General features: G+C 41.6%; 1 protein-coding gene across 1 annotated transcript in view; it reads left to right on the top strand.

Moving 5' to 3' along the window:
* Window positions 1-7,773: 7,773 nt before the first annotated feature.
* LOC138643369 (collagen alpha-1(XXI) chain-like) overlaps window positions 7,774-21,402 on the top strand; it is a 130,792-nt gene continuing 117,163 nt past the window's right edge. Inside the window, exon 1 of the mRNA XM_069732290.1 lies at window positions 7,774-7,897. Within this exon, the coding sequence (XP_069588391.1) occupies window positions 7,792-7,897 (106 nt within the window). The 5' untranslated portion in view covers window positions 7,774-7,791. The remainder of the gene's footprint in view (window positions 7,898-21,402) is intronic.

The following is a 21,402-nucleotide window of genomic DNA, read 5'->3' as shown; positions in this document are numbered from 1 at the left end:
ACTTTGCTCTGAACTCATTGTCTGTTAGGGGCGAGGGGCACACATCTCTGTTCCTTCAGCCTGGTGACTTTCCAGATCTCAAAAGCCAAAACAAACACTAAAAAAGTTTGCACAATCACGATCACGACAATGCCAAATTTATACAGGGTTTTTTTCAACATCATATTCTGATACGCATATATATTTTGTGTTGAATAATTTGTCTGAGGGCTTGTTTTTTTTGCAGGAAAAGCTGTAGTTGTGGGGCACATACGACTTTTTGATCACTTTTTAATTCATTTTTTGGTAGATTGCATGAACAAAAGCAATACATCCGAATTTTTTTTATTATCTTTATTGAGTTCACTGTGCATGTTAACTTTATTCTGTCAGTCAGTACAATTACGGTGATACTCACTTTATATTATTTTTCTCATGCTTTACAATTGTTGCACAAGAAAATCATAAAAAAATACTTTTTTGAGTTGTCAGACTGTGAGACATATGAGTACAGAACTATATGAGGGCTTGTTTCTTTGTGTAACAAACTGAAGCTTTATTTGTACTATTTTGGAATGCATACAACTTTTGAATCCCTTTTTATTTCATTTTTTTTTAGAAAAGATGAACAAAAACAAAAATTGTGACGTTTTTAATATTAAAACTGGGATTAAAACTTAGATTTGAATTTTTTATGTTTTTTTATACTTAATATTAACTTAAAAAAAAACATTACTTCCTCACAAGGAGACTTGAACATGTGATCATTTGATAGCATTGATAATGCACTGTACTATTTATGCAGTGCAGTTCACTACCTAGCCTGTCAGTGTTTCGACTGACAAGTAGCCTATTAGACCCTCCCTCTAGCCGGATCTGATAAAAAAAATGGCAGACAGGGGCCATTGTTACGCCTTCTAGTTGCCATAGCACCCAGCAATTGCATTGTGGGAGTAATGATGATCACTTCCTCTGCCGCACCACTCACATGCTGTTGTCACTAGTGATGACCAAGTATAGTCGTTGCTCGGGTGGTCTCCGAGTATTTGTTAGTGCTCGGAGATTTCGTTTTTGTCAACTCAGCTGCATGATTTACATCTGCTAGCCAGCCTGAGTACATGTGGGGGTTGTCTGGTTTCTAGGGAATCCCCTCATGTATTCAAGCTGTCTAGCAGCCGTAAATCATGCAGCTGCGTCAACAAAAACTATATCTCTGAGCACTAACAAATACTCGGAGACTGACCGAGCATGCTTGGGAAAACCCGAGCAACGAGTATACTCGCTCATCACTAGTTGTCACTACTCACAGTGCCATGTGCAGATGTAAAGTGCTGGGATGAATGCTAGGATTGGTCCCAGTAACAAATCAAAAGTTTAGAAGCCGACTCCTGCTGCTGTGCCAGGGCCATCCCAGTTATTTATTGCTAAGAGTCAGGAAGTAACTTCATGGAGTGGCAGTCTAGTGAGGAAGTGTCAGTCTGTTGGATGAAGCATAGTCAAGTGTGTTACTGGTGAGTGACCAGCTAAAATGTGAGCTGTAGCTGAGAGAGATAGATACCAGGGTCTCTCTCTGAGTGGAGACTGCTAAGTATTCTGTTTGTGGAAGCTACAGAGAACCATGTGGAAACTGCAGCCTGGTCGGTGTGAACTGTGCCCTGAGTTGAAAACTTGTGTTTGATTCTGGAAGATGCTGAAGCCTCTTTTGTGTATGAAGTCTGCTCTGGGAGAAAGGACTGTCATTTTTTCAGGTGAGCCTGCAATGATAAATGTGATCATGATTAAATGCACAGTGCAGAGCTGCAAGTAGCAAGTGGTTGCTATGGACAATAGCCGTTCTGTTTGAACAAGCTAGGGCTCATTTAGTTATTTTTAGATAGCACCTGGACAAGGCTTGGGGTTTATGTTTTGATTTTTTAGTTCTGTGCAACCTATGGAAAGTTATAAAAACTGCATGTGTTTGTACCAAAACTGCATTGCCTCTGTGAATGGTACCTGAGGACTAATGTCTACCAGAGAGAGTGAACTCCTACAATTGGTAGAAAATGTGCGCATGAAATCCCAGAGAGCACAGGCGACAGCAGAGTAAAGATTGGATGTCCTGGATAAAGAGAGCTACAGCATTGCAGACACAGTCTGAAAGCATGGAGCAGCTGTCCTGCTGGAAGGTGACATTGCTGCGGTGTCATGGCATCACTGATGCAGCTCAGGATAGCACTGGGAGCCATCTGTTTATGTGAAGTAGTGAGGAGAAGAACCAGGAATTGCAATGCTAGGGGCTTGTGAACTGCAGCATTGGCCGTCACAACTCCTACTTTGCCTACTCTGCCTGCAGTGTTGTTCCTAATCCTGGTGAAGGGCCTCAGGAGTGCCAGGCGACTGTGAAATGGTGTCTAAGTGATGGACTTAGAGTCTACTAGTCCGGTACGTCGCCAGGAGTCGGCTGTGATAACAAGGTCAAATGATGTGTGGTGCTGTACACATGATGTGAAGGGCGAATTTTCTCTCGCTGTATTGGAGATAGAGGAGGATGTTGTGTACTGAGCGCAGACAAGCATCAGTGTATGTGCACAGTGTGAGGCTGTGGGTCTGCAGAGCAGCATTGGTGATATGCAGGCGGCAGAGCCTGTGTGCGTGATGTAGTTTGTAGGTAGCAGATCATTGCATGTAGTCTGTAGGTGGCAGATCATTGTGTGTAGTATGTAGATAGCAGAGCTCTGTGTGAAAGCTGTAGGTAGCAGAGTCCTGTGTGAATGGTGTTCCCCAGCAGTTGGGAGCCAATAATCAGTTTTAGTAGAGTGACCCCCTGTAGTGGTTCACTCTTTCTGGTAGGCATTAGGCCTTCGGTAGCGTTCACACAGGCAATACAGTTTTGATCCAAACGCGTGCAGTTTTTATTACTTTCCACAGGTTGCATAGCACGAAATCAAAATCATAAACATAAATCCCTAGCCTTGTCTATGCGCTAACTAAACAGAATAGACCCTGGATGCTCATACACGACTGAGCTAGCCACAGCTCTGTCAAACAAAATAGCTATTGTCCATAGCAACCACTGATACTTGCAGTTTTCTGCACACAACCTGTGCATTTAATCATGATCACATTTGTCAGCTCTAACACACAGTCTGCCTAGCTCAGTCTCCATTCAGAGAGACCCCGACATGACCCTCTCAGCTACAGCTTACATTTTGGCTGGTCACTCACTAATAGCACACTCGACTATGCTTCATCCAGCAGACTGACACTCACTCAGAAGACTGCCACTTCATGAAGCTACTTTCTGGTTCTTAGCAAAACCCTACAGGTGTATCTAATCAATATCTAGCAAAGCTGGGATTTAACCCTATCCTTCCCAGCTATGCTACATATCCCCCCCGCTGCCCAAAGCAGAGGGCTGTGCACCATCTGTCAACCCACAGTGCCAACAGGATGTCAATGTCTGCCTCTAGTTCCTCCTCCTCCCTCCTCTGATCTCCATGTAATCTTATGAACAACAACAGTCATCTCCTACCTCAGTAATGGAAAAGTCTGTGTTTACTTAAGACAGATTTTACCTATCAATTGGAAAAAATGAGAGTGAAATATCAGTACAGGAGGAGAAACAAGCAGATTTCTCTTATAAGATATGTTATTTGTCACAGATAACACTGGAGAGCTTGCACAGATTCCACCACTGCCACCAGTTGGTAAGAGAACCTCAGGGAGGGGACATGTCACCCTCAAATTGAACATATGGGATTAGTTATAACTGGAGACCCCCTGCAGTGATTCCAAAATTACAGTAGAAGTCACTGAGAATCAGTCACTAAAGGTACTGTCACACTAGATGATATCGCTAGCGATCCGTGACGTTGCAGCGTCCTCGCTAGCGATATCGTCCAGTGTGACAGGCAGCAGCGATCAGGCCCCTGCTGGGAGATCGCTGGTCGGGGAAGAAAGTCCAGAACTTTATTTCGTCGCTGGACTCCCCGTAGACATCGCTGAATCGGCGTATGTGACACCGATTCAGCGATGTCTTTGCTGGTAACCAGGGTAAACATCGGGTAACTAAGCGCAGGGCCGCGCTTAGTAACCCGATGTTTACCCTGGTTACCATCCTAAAAGTAAAAAAACAAACACTACATACTTACCTACCGCTCTCTGTCCTCCAGCGCTGTGCTCTGCACTCCTCCTGCGCTGGCTGTGAGCGTCGGTCAGCCGGAAAGCAGAGCGGTGACGTCACCGCTCTGCTTTCTGGCTGCCCGGCGCTCACAGCCAGACCAGAGAAGCAGAGCGCCGAGGACAGACAGCGGAAGGTAAGTATGTAGCGTTTGTTTTTTTACTTTTTAGGATGGTAACCAGGGTAAACATCGGGTTACTAAGCGCGGCCCTGCGCTTAGTTACCCGATGTTTACCCTGGTTACCGGGGACCTCGGGATCGTTGGTCGCTGGAGAGCTGTGTGTGACAGCTCTCCAGCGACCAAACAGCGACGCTGCAGCGATCCGGATCGTTGTCGGTATCGCTGCAGCGTCGCTATGTGTGACGGTACCTTAAGCCTGGGATTCTTTTTTTCAGAGGCTGAGAAATACACATTCAAGGCAAGAGCTTTTTCTGATCTAAGCATGGGTCCCAAACTTTTTGGAGCCAGTGATGAATATTGAGGTTTGCAGATATCCAATATTTAGAGAAGATATATTTTCTGCGTCATAACAATCAGACAAACATAATGTATTCACTCACCTGACTGTAAGGCCATTCTAACACCTCTAATTTAATATTGGTCTGATGGATGATGCTATCCATATTTCATCTCTATAGAAAGGCAAAATAGAATAAAAACTATATATCACCTGGGACCTCCATGGGCTAAGAAATCTTGAAAGTTAGGGATCTAAAAAAATTCTAACAGACGTAGCACATCCCACAACCAGCTCCCATATGAGCTCACCAATAGGAGGTATGAAAGCGTAACCTTGACCTAATAAAAAGCAGAATTTGGGTTTTTGTATTTTGGCAGTCAAGGAAGGTTAAGCAAGCTGTGGGTTCTGTCCGTTTTCCTAAGCAGTACCTCCCTCCACTGAGCTCTGTGCCATTTCCGTGACATTAGGTTTAGTCATATTCTTTTTTTATTCCTTTTATTTCATATAATTGTATATACCGTATTGTTTTGTTCCCATTTTGTATCATCTTTGTATATTTTTTTAAACACCATTCCAGATTAAATATATAAAACTGAATAGCTTTGCTCTTCTTGCTCTCTAAACTGCACCACTGCAGCAATACCCTACCTGTAACAGGTGTCCAACTGGCCTGTATAAAAGATTGGTGGTGGTACCTAGTAGTTCATTTTGTTATGGTGGAGTTGGCAGTGACCTTACTTGGGTATGTATTCATATATATTTTTCATGAGCTCAATTCAGAGGTGGTTATACAAAATGCTCACTGTGTGTTCCCCAATAATTGGCCTAGTTGTGGAGGCAGCTGCAGCCACGGCCATCACTAGTCAATTGTATATTTCTCCTGACGTCTGGAGCTGCGTCTCCTTGAAAAACTGGTGACGGCGGTGGCATCTGAGTGATCTCCCTAAGAATCTATCTCCAGAGCTTATTTTAAATGCAAGCATGATATAAAATGAGTGACAGTCTGCTCTCGTGATCTAAATGTCTCATACTGATAATACCCTCTTTCATTTAAAATAAGCTCTGGAGGCAGATTCTCTTGCAGATCAGTGTCCGGCCCATAGATCTTAACAGCTCATTTACAGTGGGTACGGAAAGTATTCATACCCCTTTAAATTTCTCACTCTTTGTTTCATTGCAGCCATTTGGTAAATTCAAAAAAGTTCCTATTTTTCTCATTAAATGTACACTCTGCACCCCATCTTGACTGAAAAAAAACAGAAATGTAGTAATTTTTGCAAATTTAATAAAAAAGAAAAACTGATATATATAGTCATAACAGCTATAGTGTTTGTCTGTGTGCACTTTTCTAAAAAAAACTATATTGTTCATATATATGGTGATCTCCCTATCTGCGTATTCTTTTTCTTTTTGTATTCGATTATGGTCATAACAGTATTCAGACCCTTTGCTCAGACACTCATATTTAAGTCACATGGTGTCCATTTTCTTGTGATCTTCCTTGAGATGGTTCTACTCCTTCATTGGGGGCCAGCTGTGTTTAATTAAACTGACAGAACTTGATTTGGAAAGGCACACACCTGTCTATATAAGACCTCAGAGCTCACAGTGCATGTCAGACCAAATGAGAATCATGAGGTCAAAGGAACTGGCCAAGGAGCTCAGAGACAGAATTGTGACAAGGCACAGATCTGGCCAAGGTTACAACAGAATTTCTGCAGTGCCCAAGTTTCCTAAGAGGGTTTTCCTAGACCTTGCCATCAGGCCAAACTGAGCAATCGTGGGAGAAGAGCCTTGGTGAGAAAAGTAAAGAAGAACCCCACGATCACTGTGGCTGAGCTTCGGAGATGCAATAGGGAGATGGGAGTAAGTTCAACAAAGTCAACTATCACTGCAGCCATCCAGGTTCCGGAGTGGCCATCTCAGTCTCCTGACCTCAATATCATTGAGCCACTCTGGGGAAATCTCAAGCGTGCAGTTCATGCTAGACAGCCCAGGAATTTTCAGGAACTGGAGGCTTTTTGCCATCAAGAGTGGGCAGCTTTACCATCTGAGAAAATAAAGAACCTCATCCACAACTACCACAAAAGATTTCAAGCTGTCATTGATGTTAAAGGGGGCAAAACACGGTATTAAGAAATGGGGCATGTGAACTTTTGATCAGGGTCATTTGGATGTTTTGGGTTGTCATTATGATTTTAAAGAAAGAAAACACAACAGTTTGACAATAAATGGCTTCACCCAACCACTAACCATGAGTGGAGAAAATGTTTTGGTGTTATCATTCATATTCTCTGAAAAAAGGCAAAGAAAGCAAAAATTCTGCCAGGGTATGTAAACTTTTGAGCACAACTGTATATGAAAATAATTGGTACGGAAAGAGGAACAAAGTTAAAATGTATTTTAGTGGTCCTTTGTGGTTATTAAAATTAAAAGTAAAAAGTGAAAAGCAGACATATATTTGATGAAGGCGGGAGGGGAGACTGTGGGCTGCCAGGACCTGGGATGTACATGTGAGCATGTGCCAAAATAAAACATTTCATTGGTCGTGGTCTTTTCATGTGACCAAAACGGCCTATCATTTATATAGGACAGCTGACACACTGAGGCCACTCACCCTGAAGAAGTGACATCCATGCGAAACGCGCTTCAGGTACAGCTGGATCCCTTACTCAATATACTTCATATAATTAATATGTACAGCGCACACCAGAAAACATATAGTTTATTCTTCAGTAGATTGGGTATATCAGCATGTTGGTCTAGACTGTTTATATGCCATGTTTAGGTACAGAGTACCATATCAAAACAACTAGATATTGTTACGCTTTTGTGCTGTTATCTGCTAAAGAATCCTCTTGATACAACATACTGGTGATCCGCTCCATAACTATTCAATCCTGACCATAGCCTCCGGCCACTGCTTTCCCCTCACCTTTGGATCGAAACTTTGTGTACGCACAGGAAATTTCATAGAATGAATGCGTACTTCTGATTAAAAAAAGTTTTCTTGTATTAATAAAACATTTTAATTATTATAAAAATGAATCAGATCCTCCTTTTAAATAAAAAGAAAAAGTTATCAAAGATAAGAGAAAAAAAAACATTTTTCTATAAATTTAAATGTACATTATTAATTTTTAATTTGTTTTCCCATTACAGATCACTTGAAAAAAAGCAGCCAAGTCTACAATGAAATCTACTTGGGCATTAAAAGCTCTTACAATAATACTACTTTCAGAGTCTACTTTTGGGCAAGTTATGTATGAGTATGAAGATGAAGAGGATACACAAGCAGGTAGGAAGCTTTCTCCGCGACACCCTAAAAAAGGCAGAACACATACTTGGTACAATAGTAAAAATTACTGTTAGAACAATAACATGTAAATCACTACATTGCCATCAGAGCGAGCACTCAAAAAACTAATATCCCGCAAGAAAATGGAGTGCACATAAGCCTGACGAATAGCGAGAAAGTGTGAAGAGAGGACAGCAGTCATGTCATATAAATCAAAATAATTTTAGGATGTAGTGTACTGTAACACAAACTAGAAAAAGTAAAAAAGTGCAATAGTGCATCAAAATAAAATAATCGAGTCACAGATCCCAAAGACCACACTGAGTGGCATCCATCTTGATGTGGATTATGGCTAGATTGTTTTGCCCACAGAACTCAGTTGTCAAATAATTTGAATAGGTTTCGTAAAGTTAGCTGCATTTCAAGTAAACACAAACTAGAGGGATTAACACCAAAAGAAAAAAAGGGGGATCTTTTAAATGTTGATAAATACAGGGCCTTGCAAAAGTATTCAGCTCCCTGGAACTTTTCAACATTTTCCCACATATCATGCTTCAAACATAAAGATACCAAATGTAATTTTTTGGTGAAGAATCAACAACAAGTGGAACACAATTGTGAAGTTGAACAAAATTTATTGGTTATTTTAAAATTTTTGTGGAAAATTAAAAACTGAAAAGTGGGCGTGCAATATTATTCTGCCACTTTAACTTAATATTTTGTTGCACCACCTTTTGCTGTGATTACATCTGCAAGTCGCTTGGGGTATGTCTCTATCAGTTTTGTACATCGAGAGACTGAATTTCTTGGCCATTCTTCCTAGGCAAACAGCTCGAGCTCAGAGAGGTTTGATGGAGCTCGTTTGTGAGCAGCAGTTTTCAGCTCTTTCCACAGATTCTCGATTGAATTGAGGTCTGGACTTTGACTTGGCCATTCTAACGCCTGGATATATTTATTTGTGAACCATTCCATTGTGGATTTTGCTTTATGTTTGGGATCATTGTCTTGTTGGAAGACAAATCTCCGTCCCAGTCTCAGGTTTTTTTGCAGACTCCAACAGGTTTTCCTCAAGAATGGTCCTGTAGTTGGCTCCATCCACCTTCCCATCAAATTTAACCATCTTCACTGTACCTGCTGAAGAAAAGCAGGCCCAAACCATGATGCTGCCACCACCATGTTTGACAGTGGGTATGGTGTGTTCAGGGTGATGAGCTGTGTTGCCTTTACGCCAAACATATCATTTGGCATTCTTGCCAAAAAGTTCAATTTTTATTTAATCTGACTAGAGCACCTTCTTCCACATGTTTGGTATGATACTCCTTCCATTTCAATATGATCGCTTGCACAGTGCTCCTTGGGATGTTTAACGTTTTGGAAACCCAAATCCGGCTTTAAACTTCTCCACAACAGTATCACGGACCTGCCTGTTGTGTTTCTTGATCTTCATGATGCTCTCTGTGATTCAAACAGAACCCTGAAACTATCGCAGAGCAGGTGCATTTATACGGAGACTTGATTACACACAGCTGGATTATATTTATCATCATTAGGCATTTAGGACAACATTGGATCATTCAGAGATCCACAATGAACTTCTGGAGTGAGTTTGCTGCACTGAAAGTAAAGGGGCCGAATAATATTGCACGCACCACTTTTCAGTTTTTGATTTTCCACAAAAATTTAAAATAACCAATAAATTTCGTTCAACTTCACAATTGTGTTCCACTTGTTGTTGATTCTTCACCAAAAATGTACATTTGGTATCTTTATGTTTGAAGCATTATATGTGGGAAAAGGTTGAAAAGTTCCAGGGAGCCGAATACTTTCTCAAGGCACTGTATATCTCAAAGTATGTGACTAACCACTGGTATAACAACAATAATGCAACTCATAAACGTGAATAAACACAACATCTGGAATGACTTTCAAAAAAACATATCTTTATTAATGCATAACACATAAAACTATTAAAATGTGTATAATAAAAAAAAATTAATATACCAAAATACATAGATTTAAATAAAATATAGCAGTGGCGTAAGTAAGTATACATATTACTACTTAATAATTAGAATATACAGATACCCCAGCAAATATCATAGAATAAACATACCATATAATAGGGAATAGGACCAAATCAGAAAACCCCAGGACCCCAACGTACATTTCGCCAGATGGGTTTTAGGAGTACTCAGAACCAAATCAGTAATCCTTGCAAAAGCCACCTGGTGAAACCTACGTTGAATATCTTCCAACCCAGAAAACCAATGATCTACCAAAATTGCACTGACTGACTCATTGAAGAGAGGAGGCTATGTTCCCACAATGAATTTATGGTGCGTTTTTAATGTTGCAGAATTTCTGAGCCTATATTTAAATTAGGTGGCTTGTGTTTTTTTTCTGTGTTTTTGTTGCTTTTTTTTACATGTGATTTTATCGTTTGTTTGACACTGCTTTTTTGTCCCTTTCAGTGTGTCATGCTTTAAATAAAGCTACGGTACTTTATTTTTTACACCTCCTGATATTTGACAAAACATTATTGATATACATAGATGTTGATTAATTGTGTTTTTGATGCTTTTCCATCCCGGAAACACATTACAAAACGCATGTGCATTTTTTACCTGTGGATTTTCAGCGTCGAATGCAAGTCTATGGGGAAGTTCAGAAAACTCAGCGTGCCCGCAAGACATATTGACTTGTTGCGGATTTCAGACTCACACAGCAGGTCAATTTACACTGAGTAAAAAAAAAAGCACATAAGATATCTATAAGTCCCATTCAATTTGCCAGAACTTTAAGACTCTGCTTTTTTGATGCAAGAAAAATATGCAGTTTCAAGACCGCACTAAAAGCACATTTTGGGAACCTAGCCTAAATCTCAATGGACTGTACTGTAAACTTAAAGGGGTTGACCACCTTTGAGGGCAAATGTTTTTTCTTAACTTAGAGCCATGTATTTTAGACTAAAAATCATTTTTGCAGCTAGGTTTTATTACACATTTAGCAACATTTGGCTTTTACATGGTCTTTGCTTCCTTGCACATTCAACCTTAATGTGTTATGTGGCTATAAAACATTGGAGAGGAACTCAGAAAAAGACAGATAAAAAGTTGCACACTATCATGTTAGCTTGTCTTAACGAACTCACTGATAGATCCTTAGGTAAACTTTTTCTCTCAGCTGATTTATAACCACAGACTATATTACAGAGATTCTCCAGGATCTGCATATTTGCCCCATGAAAATAAAAACACATACTCACCTTCCATGCCGGCGCTGTTCCAGTTGTGTCAGCACTAGTGTACCTGGGGCTGATGTGAATTTGTTACATCACGTGAGTCCTGCACCCAATCAGCGCTGGCGCCACTTTCCTCACCTTCAGACATATTAGTAATCAAGAGGAAGTGAGTGGCCAGCTACTGCATTCAACTTCTCTTGATTAGGCATATGTCTAGAGGCGGGGACAGTGAGTCCAGCGCTGATTGGGTGTAGGGCTCATGTGACGTAATAAATACACGAGTATAGACACTGCTGGTATGTTGCCGACACAGGACTGGAGTATAAGTGCTTTCGTTTTCATGGGCAGATTACTGCAGGAAAAATGAGGATCAATAAAAGCTTATTGTTCTCTACTCAAACATGTACAACCTACCAGTAAAAAAAGGAAGGTGGAACAGGAGCTTTCACGACTTGGTTGTTGGGTGATCCGGGACCAGGGGCTCCTTCCCTTTCCCTAATGCTAGGAGGAGCCTTAGATCGCCCTGTTTCCTGGGTTACTTCTGAAGGTGAAGATGCTGGGGCATCGTACTTTGCCTTATCTCCTGAATCTGCCCTCCATCTGTACCCTTCCCCCACCGAGGGAACCGCAGTACACCAACCAGACAAACAAGGTAACACAAACAGGGGCAAAGGAAAATACCAGGCATACAAATATTCAATCAAATATAACAGAGTTATGCACCGGGGAGTAAAAGATGGGTAAAAAACAGGAGTAGGAGAAAGAAAGGGAATTATCATACTTACTAAACCAAGCAAGGCACAAATAAACCAACCAAACGCCTTCTCATATAACCAATAATTTCTATCTTCCCAGCCATGAAGCAAAAGCTATCTCTGACAATGTGTGTCAGTCAGGACCCAGATTATATAGGGGATAGGAGTGGCTAACAGTGCTCAGCTGAGAGCTCAGACTCCCAGAGCTCCCGACATGGCCGATTAACCCCTGTACTGCATAAAGAAATTTACACTGTTTAAAAAGAAGGTGAAGTGCTTCTTTTCAGTGCAGGAGTAGGAGCAATCAGATTCTGCAGTCTTTTGGCTCCTCTCTGTCGCGGCAACGCAGTGACAGGAGATTTTCTACATGTTATCACCCCCTATACAAAACAGAGAAGATATGTGCACTCTAATAGGTACTTCATGATTAGGAGACATCTTGGTTCCATGATACAATTAAGAAATGTGTATGTAGACATGGAAATATGTGACAAGTATGAACAATGCACATCCTAAAGTAATTTTTTAGGTGTCATGAGATGCGCACTAGGACTCAACTTTTAGAATGTATATTGCATCAGTGAACAATTTATAGGTTAAACCTTTTATAGGTTTATCAGCATTTCACAATCTGATCAGTATTTTCATATGTTTTCAAGCCATTATCAAGAAAGAATTTCAGAAAGTGGGAAAATATACATTTTTACAGATATGACCAATCTGTTCAATATCATTAGCTTATATATATTTTTTAAACTAATAAGTATGGCAATTAGTAAGTGAATGCTCAATAACATTATATACAAAGAAATAAAACTCACTCAAAGCAAATTGATGTTAGTTTAAAAATTCAGCAAATTTCAGTGATTTCTCAAAAAATGTTTCATCAGTGTCCAATTGGTTTTGGCTGAATGAAGACAGTAATATAGTTGTAGAAAAACAAATAAGGCCATCCAAAGTGAGATTTCTGAACATACTGGAAAAAGGATACTCAGACCTTTTAAATTTTTGCTGGAACACATTGTCAGAACACCAGATCTATGTAATTAGGATGGTGTTAGCAATTTGCAATAACACTCCCTTATGTCAATAGAAATACTGTTTGCTTTATTTGTCCTGGCTAGGGCTTTCAAAATGAAATTGTCTTTGAAAAATATGTTACTTTTCTTTTCAGCTTGAAAAGAAGACCAGCACAGAAAGCAGAAACAAATTAAACATTTAATATTTAATATACGATAAATCTTGTGATATATTTCACTTTTGTTTGTTGTTTTTTTCAATCTAGTGTAGGTATTTACAAAAGAAACTTTAGGCAAAATTCATGCCAATCTGGCTTTTGAAAAACGGGCAATCAGCTAGCCATTCATGTCTACTCGTTCAGTGGCTGCTGCAGGAAAACAAAAGCTAAATATGTAATGAATAGACAGTCCAGGTTCATCAGAAAGGGAACTAATAGCTTATACACTGCTCAGCATAAATGAGTACACCCTCCTTGAAACGTAAGATTTTCATCAATATCTCATTGAATGCAAGAACAATTTCCAAAGTTTTGACAAGTCTGAGTTTCATAGAACATTTTTTCGACCCATAACTTGAAAGTAAGGTTAATAATATAACTTTCATTACAAAATCTTTAGTGCTACTTAAACTGGCTGATGCAAGATGCAGAATTTCCTAAAGGAGTTCAGTTGGGTTTAGATTAGGAGACATGCTTGACCACTGAATCACTTTCGCCCTGTTCTTCAGAATTGCAACAGTTGCCTTTGATGTGTCTTTTGGATCATTGTCGTCTTGGAGAAGTGCACGTCTGCCAAGAGCACAGAGTGATCGCAGAGTCTTCTCTTTCAATACAGAGCAGTACATCTGTCAATTCATGAAACCATAAATGAAATGTAGCTCTCCAAGACCAACAGCACTCATGCAGCCCAACATACGGACATTGCCAAAAACCATGTTTCACTGTAGGCAATATTCATTTGTCTAAATTCATTTTTCTAAATGCATTGTGATTACAGTGAAACATGATGATGGCAGTGTCCTTATGTGGGGCTGCATGGCTGCTACTCGTGTTGGGGAGCTACATTTCACTGATGGTATCATGAATTCACAGATGTACTGCTCTATATTGAAAGAAAAGATGCTACCATCACTCTGTGTACTTTTTAGAAGTGCACTTTTCCAATATGACAATGATCCAAAACACATATCTGCTTCATTTCTGAAGTAGAACTTGGTGAATTGGCCAAGTATGTCTCATCTTTACCAAATTGAACACATATGAAGATATCTGAAGAGATGAGTTGAGTATCACTCTCCCATCCAGCATCCAGGCTCTAAAAGAAGTCGTTCTTGAAGAATGGAAAAATATAGATGTTGTAATATGTTGTTCAGTTCTTCATTCCATGCCTAAAAGACTTGGTGCTTTCCTTAAAAATTATTGAGGTCATACAAAATACTAGATGTAGTAGTTTTTTGTATGTGGGGTGTACTCATTTTAACATAAACTAATTTGTGTAAAACTGAAGATTTTGCCATGAAAGTTACTGTATTTTTTGCTTTATAAGACACTCCGGATTATAAGACGCACCCCAAATTTTGAGGAGAAAAAGAGGAAAAAACTTTTTTTTAATAAAAATGCTGGTGCTTCTTATAATCCATGTGTCTTATTGCTTACCGGGGAAGGGGGGGGTGGCTGTGGTGAAGCCGAGGTCCCAGGGTCGCTGGTGTAGGAGGCAAGAGTGGAGGGTTGCTGCAGGCTGGGATGAGTGGGTGTTCCAAAGTGCATCACACCACTGTGGATGTCCTGGTGGCGGTGCTGCACTTTGTCCCGGTGATGGTGCAGCTCTGTGTCCCCAGTGGCGGTGCTGCGCTGTTTCCATTGTCCACAGTGGCGGTGCTGTGCTGTGTCCCTGATTCTGCGGAGGACTCTGCCGACATTTTGTGAAAGCCCAGCCAGAGCCCCCCACAAGTTCTTCAATGGTTTCCTGACTCCTGTGCGGCGTTGGACTCCGGGAAAATGGCCGTCGGGAGGCGGCGCATGCGCAGATGGAGATCTCGGTGCCGAGATCTCATCTCCCAAGATGTCGGCACCGAGATCTCGATCTGTGCATGCGCCGCCTCCTGGCGGCCATTTTCCCAGAGTCCACCGCTGCACAGGGGTCAGGAAACCATGGAAGAACTTGAAGGGGGCTCTGGCCTTTCACAAAATGTCAGCAGACCCCCCCGCAGCAGCGGGGACACAGCATAGCACTGCACCACCACCGTGAACACAGCGCAGCACCGCCACTGGGACACCCACCGCGGCACACCGATAAGCTATATCCGCATTATAATACGCACCCCCATTTTCCCCCAAAATTTTTTTGGAAAAAAGTGCATCTTATAATCTGAAAAATATGGTATATTATTAACCTTACTTTCATGTTATGGATAAAAAAAATGTTCTATGACGCTCAGTCTTGTAAAAAATTTGGAAATTGTTCTTGTATTCAGTGAAATACTGTTTAAAATCTTACTTTTCAAGGGGGGTGTACTCATTTATTCGGAGCTCTGCACATGCTTAATACAATTTCCAAATGTAGTCTGTAGTTTTGGAATCCCTTCCAAGTATGACTACTAATGTCACTTTTAGCAAACCTAACAATCACAGAGGAACCATAGGAGGAATCTCCCATTGATGAAACATTGTATTGAGAAACATTAGGTTTAGACTAGGGTTGAGCGAAACGGGTCGTTCATTTTCAAAAGTCGCCGACTTTTAGCAAAGTCGGGTTTCATGAAACCCGATCCGACCCCTGTGCGGGGTCGGCCATGCGGTACGCGACTTTCGCGCCAAAGTCGCGTTTCAATGACGCGAAAAGCGCCATTTCTCAGCCAATGAAGGTAAACGCAGAGTGTGGGCAGCGTGATGACATAGGTCCTGGTCCCCACCATCTTAGAGAAGGGCATTGCAGTGATTGGCTTGCTGTCTGCGGCGTCACAGGGGCTATAAAGGGGAGTTCCCGCCGACCGCCATGTTACTGCTGCTGATCTGAGCTTACGATACATACATGCTAGCCACCTTAGGGAGAGACCCAAGTTGGGCTAAATGCAGCGGGACAAAAGAGACCGAAAAGCCCTCTACTTAAAGGATGCTTTCCTGAAACGGAAAGTATTTGCAAGCAGCATAATACAAAGAATAGCAGGTTTACCCAGAATCCTTTGCAGTAGGCGGAGCTATGCAAATCATCTCTTTCCACCCCTGTCTAATCCACAGCGCTTGGAACCGCCAAGCGTGCAATGCTGCGGATTAGTTTCTAAATTTACACAGCCAACCAATTCCTACCTGTGGACACGTGTTTCGGGCTTTAGGCCCTCATCAGCACAGGGCTGGAATTGGTTGGCTGTATGGAGTGGGGCTCGGTGAGCAAGCGATACATACATGCTAGCCACCTTAGGGAGAGACCCAAGTTGGGCTAAATGCAGCGGGACAAAAGAGACCGAAAAGCCCTCTACTTAAAGGATGCTTTCCTGAAACGGAAAGTATTTGCAAGCAGCATAATACAAAGAATAGCAGGTTTACCCAGAATCCTTTGCAGTAGGCGGAGCTATGCAAATCATCTCTTTCCACCCCTGTCTAATCCACAGCGCTTGGAACCGCCAAGCGTGCAATGCTGCGGATTAGTTTCTAAATTTACACAGCCAACCAATTCCTACCTGTGGACACGTGTTTCGGGCTTTAGGCCCTCATCAGCACAGGGCTGGAATTGGTTGGCTGTATGGAGTGGGGCTCGGTGAGCAAGCGATACATACATGCTAGCCACCTTAGGGAGAGACCCAAGTTGGGCTAAATGCAGCGGGACAAAAGAGACCGAAAAGCCCTCTTTTGTCCCGCTGCATTTAGCCCAACTTGGGTCCCTCCCTAAGGTGGCTAGCATGTATGTATCGCTTGCTCACCGAGCCCCACTCCATACAGCCAACCAATTCCAGCCCTGTGCTGATGAGGGCCTAAAGCCCGAAACACGTGTCCACAGGTAGGAATTGGTTGGCTGTGTAAATTTAGAAACTAATCCGCAGCATTGCACGCTTGGCGGTTCCAAGCGCTGTGGATTAGACAGGGGTGGAAAGAGATGATTTGCATAGCTCCGCCTACTGCAAAGGATTCTGGGTAAACCTGCTATTCTTTGTATTATGCTGCTTGCAAATACTTTCCGTTTCAGGAAAGCATCCACTATGTATTTCCTTTAAGTAGAGGGCTTTTCGGTCTCTTTTGTCCCGCTGCATTTAGCCCAACTTGGGTCTCTCCCTAAGGTGGCTAGCATGTATGTATCGCTTGCTCACCGAGCCCCACTCCATACAGCCAACCAATTCCAGCCCTGTGCTGATGAGGGCCTAAAGCCCGAAACACGTGTCCACAGGTAGGAATTGGTTGGCTGTGTAAATTTAGAAACTAATCCGCAGCATTGCACGCTTGGCGGTTCCAAGCGCTGTGGATTAGACAGGGGTGGAAAGAGATGATTTGCATAGCTCCGCCTACTGCAAAGGATTCTGGGTAAACCTGCTATTCTTTGTATTATGCTGCTTGCAAATACTTTCCGTTTCAGGAAAGCATCCACTATGTATTTCCTTTAAGTAGAGGGCTTTTCGGTCTCTTTTGTCCCGCTGCATTTAGCCCAACTTGGGTCTCTCCCTAAGGTGGCTAGCATGTATGTATCGCTTGCTCACCGAGCCCCACTCCATACAGCCAACCAATTCCAGCCCTGTGCTGATGAGGGCCTAAAGCCCGAAACACGTGTCCACAGGTAGGAATTGGTTGGCTGTGTAAATTTAGAAACTAATCCGCAGCATTGCACGCTTGGCGGTTCCAAGCGCTGTGGATTAGACAGGGGTGGAAAGAGATGATTTGCATAGCTCCGCCTACTGCAAAGGATTCTGGGTAAACCTGCTATTCTTTGTATTATGCTGCTTGCAAATACTTTCCGTTTCAGGAAAGCATCCACTATGTATTTCCTTTAAGTAGAGGGCTTTTCGGTCTCTTTTGTCCCGCTGCATTTAGCCCAACTTGGGTCTCTCCCTAAGGTGGCTAGCATGTATGTATCGCTTGCTCACCGAGCCCCACTCCATACAGCCAACCAATTCCAGCCCTGTGCTGATGAGGGCCTAAAGCCCGAAACACGTGTCCACAGGTAGGAATTGGTTGGCTGTGTAAATTTAGAAACTAATCCGCAGCATTGCACGCTTGGCGGTTCCAAGCGCTGTGGATTAGACAGGGGTGGAAAGAGATGATTTGCATAGCTCCGCCTACTGCAAAGGATTCTGGGTAAACCTGCTATTCTTTGTATTATGCTGCTTGCAAATACTTTCCGTTTCAGGAAAGCATCCACTATGGATCTGAGCTTAGGGAGAGGTTGCTGCCACTTCGTCAGAAGCAGGGATAGCGTTAGGCAGGGTCCATTAACCACCAAACCGCTTGTGCTGTAGCGATTTCCACTGCCCAACACCACCTTCGGTGTGCAGGGACAGTGGAAGCTACATTTTTTTTTTTTTCCCCCTCAGCGCTGTAGCTCATTGGGCTGCCCTAGAAGGCTCCCTGATAGCTGCATTGCTGTGTGTACGCCGCTGTGCAAACCAACTGCTTTTTTCAAAGCACAAATCCTCTTGTTCCTTCCTTTCTGCACAGCTATCTTTTTGGTTTGTACACACTTTTTATTTAATTTGTGCATCAGTCCACTCCTTATTGCTGCCTGCCATACCTGGCTGAGATTACTGCAGGGAGATAGTAATTGAAGGACACTCCCTGTTTTTTTTTTTTTTTTGTGGGAGATTAAGATTGACATTTCTGCTAGAGTGCCATCCCTGTCTGTGTCATCTCTCACTCAGTGGGCCATAGAAAGCCTATTTATTTTTTTGCATGATTTGGGTTATAAAATCTACCTGAAAAAATCACTACATCAATCAGTGGGAGAAAAATATTGGCCTCAGGGCTTGTGTGCCACTCTTGACTCCTGTGTGCATCATCACTCACTCAGTGGGCCATAGAAAGCCTATTTATTTTTTTGCTTGATTTTGGTTCTAAAATCTACCTGAAAAAATCACTACATCAATCAGTGGGAGAAAAATATTGGCCTCAGGGCTTGTGTGCCACTCCTGACTCCTGTGTGCATCATCACTCACTCAGTGGGCCATAGAAAGCCCATTTTTTTTTTTTTTTTGCTTTATTTGGGTTCTAAATTCTACCTGAAAAAATCAATAAATCAATCAGTGGGAGATTAATATTGGCCTTTGGGCTTGTGTGCCAGTCCTAAGCGTGCCATCTCTCTCTCTCAGATAGGGGCCATAGAAAGCCTATTTATTTTTATTTTTTTTTATTGGGTTTATAAATTTTCCCTGGAAAAAAAAAAAAAGTGGGAGATTAATATTGGCCTCTGGGCTTGTGTGCCAGTCCTGAGCGTGCCATCTCTCTCACAAATAGTGGGCCATAGAAAGCCTATTTATTTTTATTTTTTTGGTTTTATAAATTCTCCCTTCCAAAAAAAAAGGGAGATTAATATTGGCCTTTGGGCTTGTGTGCCAGTCCTAAGCGTGCCATCTCTCTCTGTCTCTCAGATAGTGGGCTATAGAAAGCCTATTTATTATTTTTTTTATTGGGTTTATAAATTTTCCCTGGAACAAAAAAAAAAAGTGGGAGATAAATATTGGCCTCTGGGCTTGTGTGCCACTCCTGACTCCTGTGTGCGTCATCTCTCACTCAGTGTGCCATAGAAAGCCTTTTTTTGTTTTATTTGTTTTCTAAATTCTCCCTGAAAAAATCATTTTATTTTCTTTGGTTTCTAAATTCTTCCTGAAAAAATCATTTTATTCTATTTTTTTTTTCCTAAAGTCTCCCTGAAAAAACAAACAAAAAAAAAACAAATCAGTGGGAGATTAATATTGCCCTTTCTGCTTGTGTGCCAGTCTTGACTCCTGGGTGTGCCATCTCTCTCTCTCTCTCTCCAATTGTGGGCCATAGAAAGCCTATTATTTTTTTAGCTTGATTTGGGTTCCAAAATCTACCTGAAAAAATCACTACATCAATCAGTGGGAGATAAATATTGGCCTCTGGGCTTGTGTGCCACTCCTGACTCCTGTGTGCGTCATCTCTCACTCAGTGGGCCATAGAAAGCCTTTTTTTGTTTTATTTGTTTTCTAAATTCTCCCTGAAAAAATCATTTTATTTTATTTGGTTTCTAAATTCTTCCTGAAAAAATCATTTTATTCTATTTTTTTTTTCCTAAAGTCTCCCTGAAAAAAAAAAAACAAATCAGTGGGAGATTAATATTGCCCTTTCTGCTTGTGTGCCAGTCTTGACTCCTGGGTGTGCCATCTCTCTCTCTCTCTCCAATTGTGGGCCATAGAAAGCCTATTATTTTTTTAGCTTGATTTGGGTTCCAAAATCTACCTGAAAAAATCACTACATCAATCAGTGGGAGATAAATATTGGCCTCTGGGCTTGTGTGCCACTCCTGACTCCTGTGTGCGTCATCTCTCACTCAGTGGGCCATAGAAAGCCTTTTTTTGTTTTATTTGTTTTCTAAATTCTCCCTGAAAAAATCATTTTATTTTATTTGGTTTCTAAATTCTTCCTGAAAAAATCATTTTATTCTATTTTTTTTTTCCTAAAGTCTCCCTGAAAAAAACAAAAAAAAAAAAACAAATCAGTGTGAGATTAATATTGCCCTTTCTGCTTGTGTGCCAGTCTTGACTCCTGGGTGTGCCATCTCTCTCTCTCTCTCTCTCCAATTGTGGGCCATAGAAAGCCTATTATTTTTTTTAGCTTGATTTGGGTTCCAAAATCTACCTGAAAAAATCACTACATCAATCAGTGGGAGATAAATATTGGCCTCTGGGCTTGTGTGCCACTCCTGACTCCTGTGTGCGTCATCTCTCACTCAGTGGGCCATAGAAAGCCTTTTTTTGTTTTATTTGTTTTCTAAATTCTCCCTGAAAAAATCATTTTATTTTCTTTGGTTTCTAAATTCTTCCTGAAAAAATCATTTTATTCTATTTTTTTTTTTTCCTAAAGTCTCCCTGAAAAAAAAAAAAAAATCAAATCAGTGGGAGATTAATATTTACATTTGTGCTTCAGTGACAGTCCTGCGTGTGTGGCATCTCTCTCATTTGTTGCCACCAACAACAGAGTGTGTAACATTGTGCCTGATTTTCGTTGTGGTCTCACTCACCTGTAAAGGGGTAGCTAAATCATACTGAAGTTATAGCTCACCGTGTAATTTGTGTGACAGCAACAAATACCGTTAGTTTGTTTACGTTTTTAAAACAATGAGGAAGTATGGTGGAAGAGGTCGTGGCCGGGGGCGTTCATTGTCAGCTGGTAATGAGGGTAGTGGTAGTGGTGGAGCATCAGCTGGTCGTGGGAAAAAAAATATTGCACCTAAGTCTGGAGCTGTGGAGCCAGGTTCGTCGTCTGGCTACACAAGGCCTCGAACGCTCCCTTTTCTGGGAGTAGGAAAACCGCTTTTAAAGCCGGAGCAGCA

Source organism: Ranitomeya imitator, chromosome 6 (genome assembly GCF_032444005.1).
Source record: "Ranitomeya imitator isolate aRanImi1 chromosome 6, aRanImi1.pri, whole genome shotgun sequence".
Taxonomy (NCBI): domain Eukaryota; kingdom Metazoa; phylum Chordata; class Amphibia; order Anura; family Dendrobatidae; genus Ranitomeya; species Ranitomeya imitator.
The sequence above is the reverse complement of the archived record's forward strand: the minus strand, read 5'-3'. Positions and strand labels throughout refer to the sequence as shown.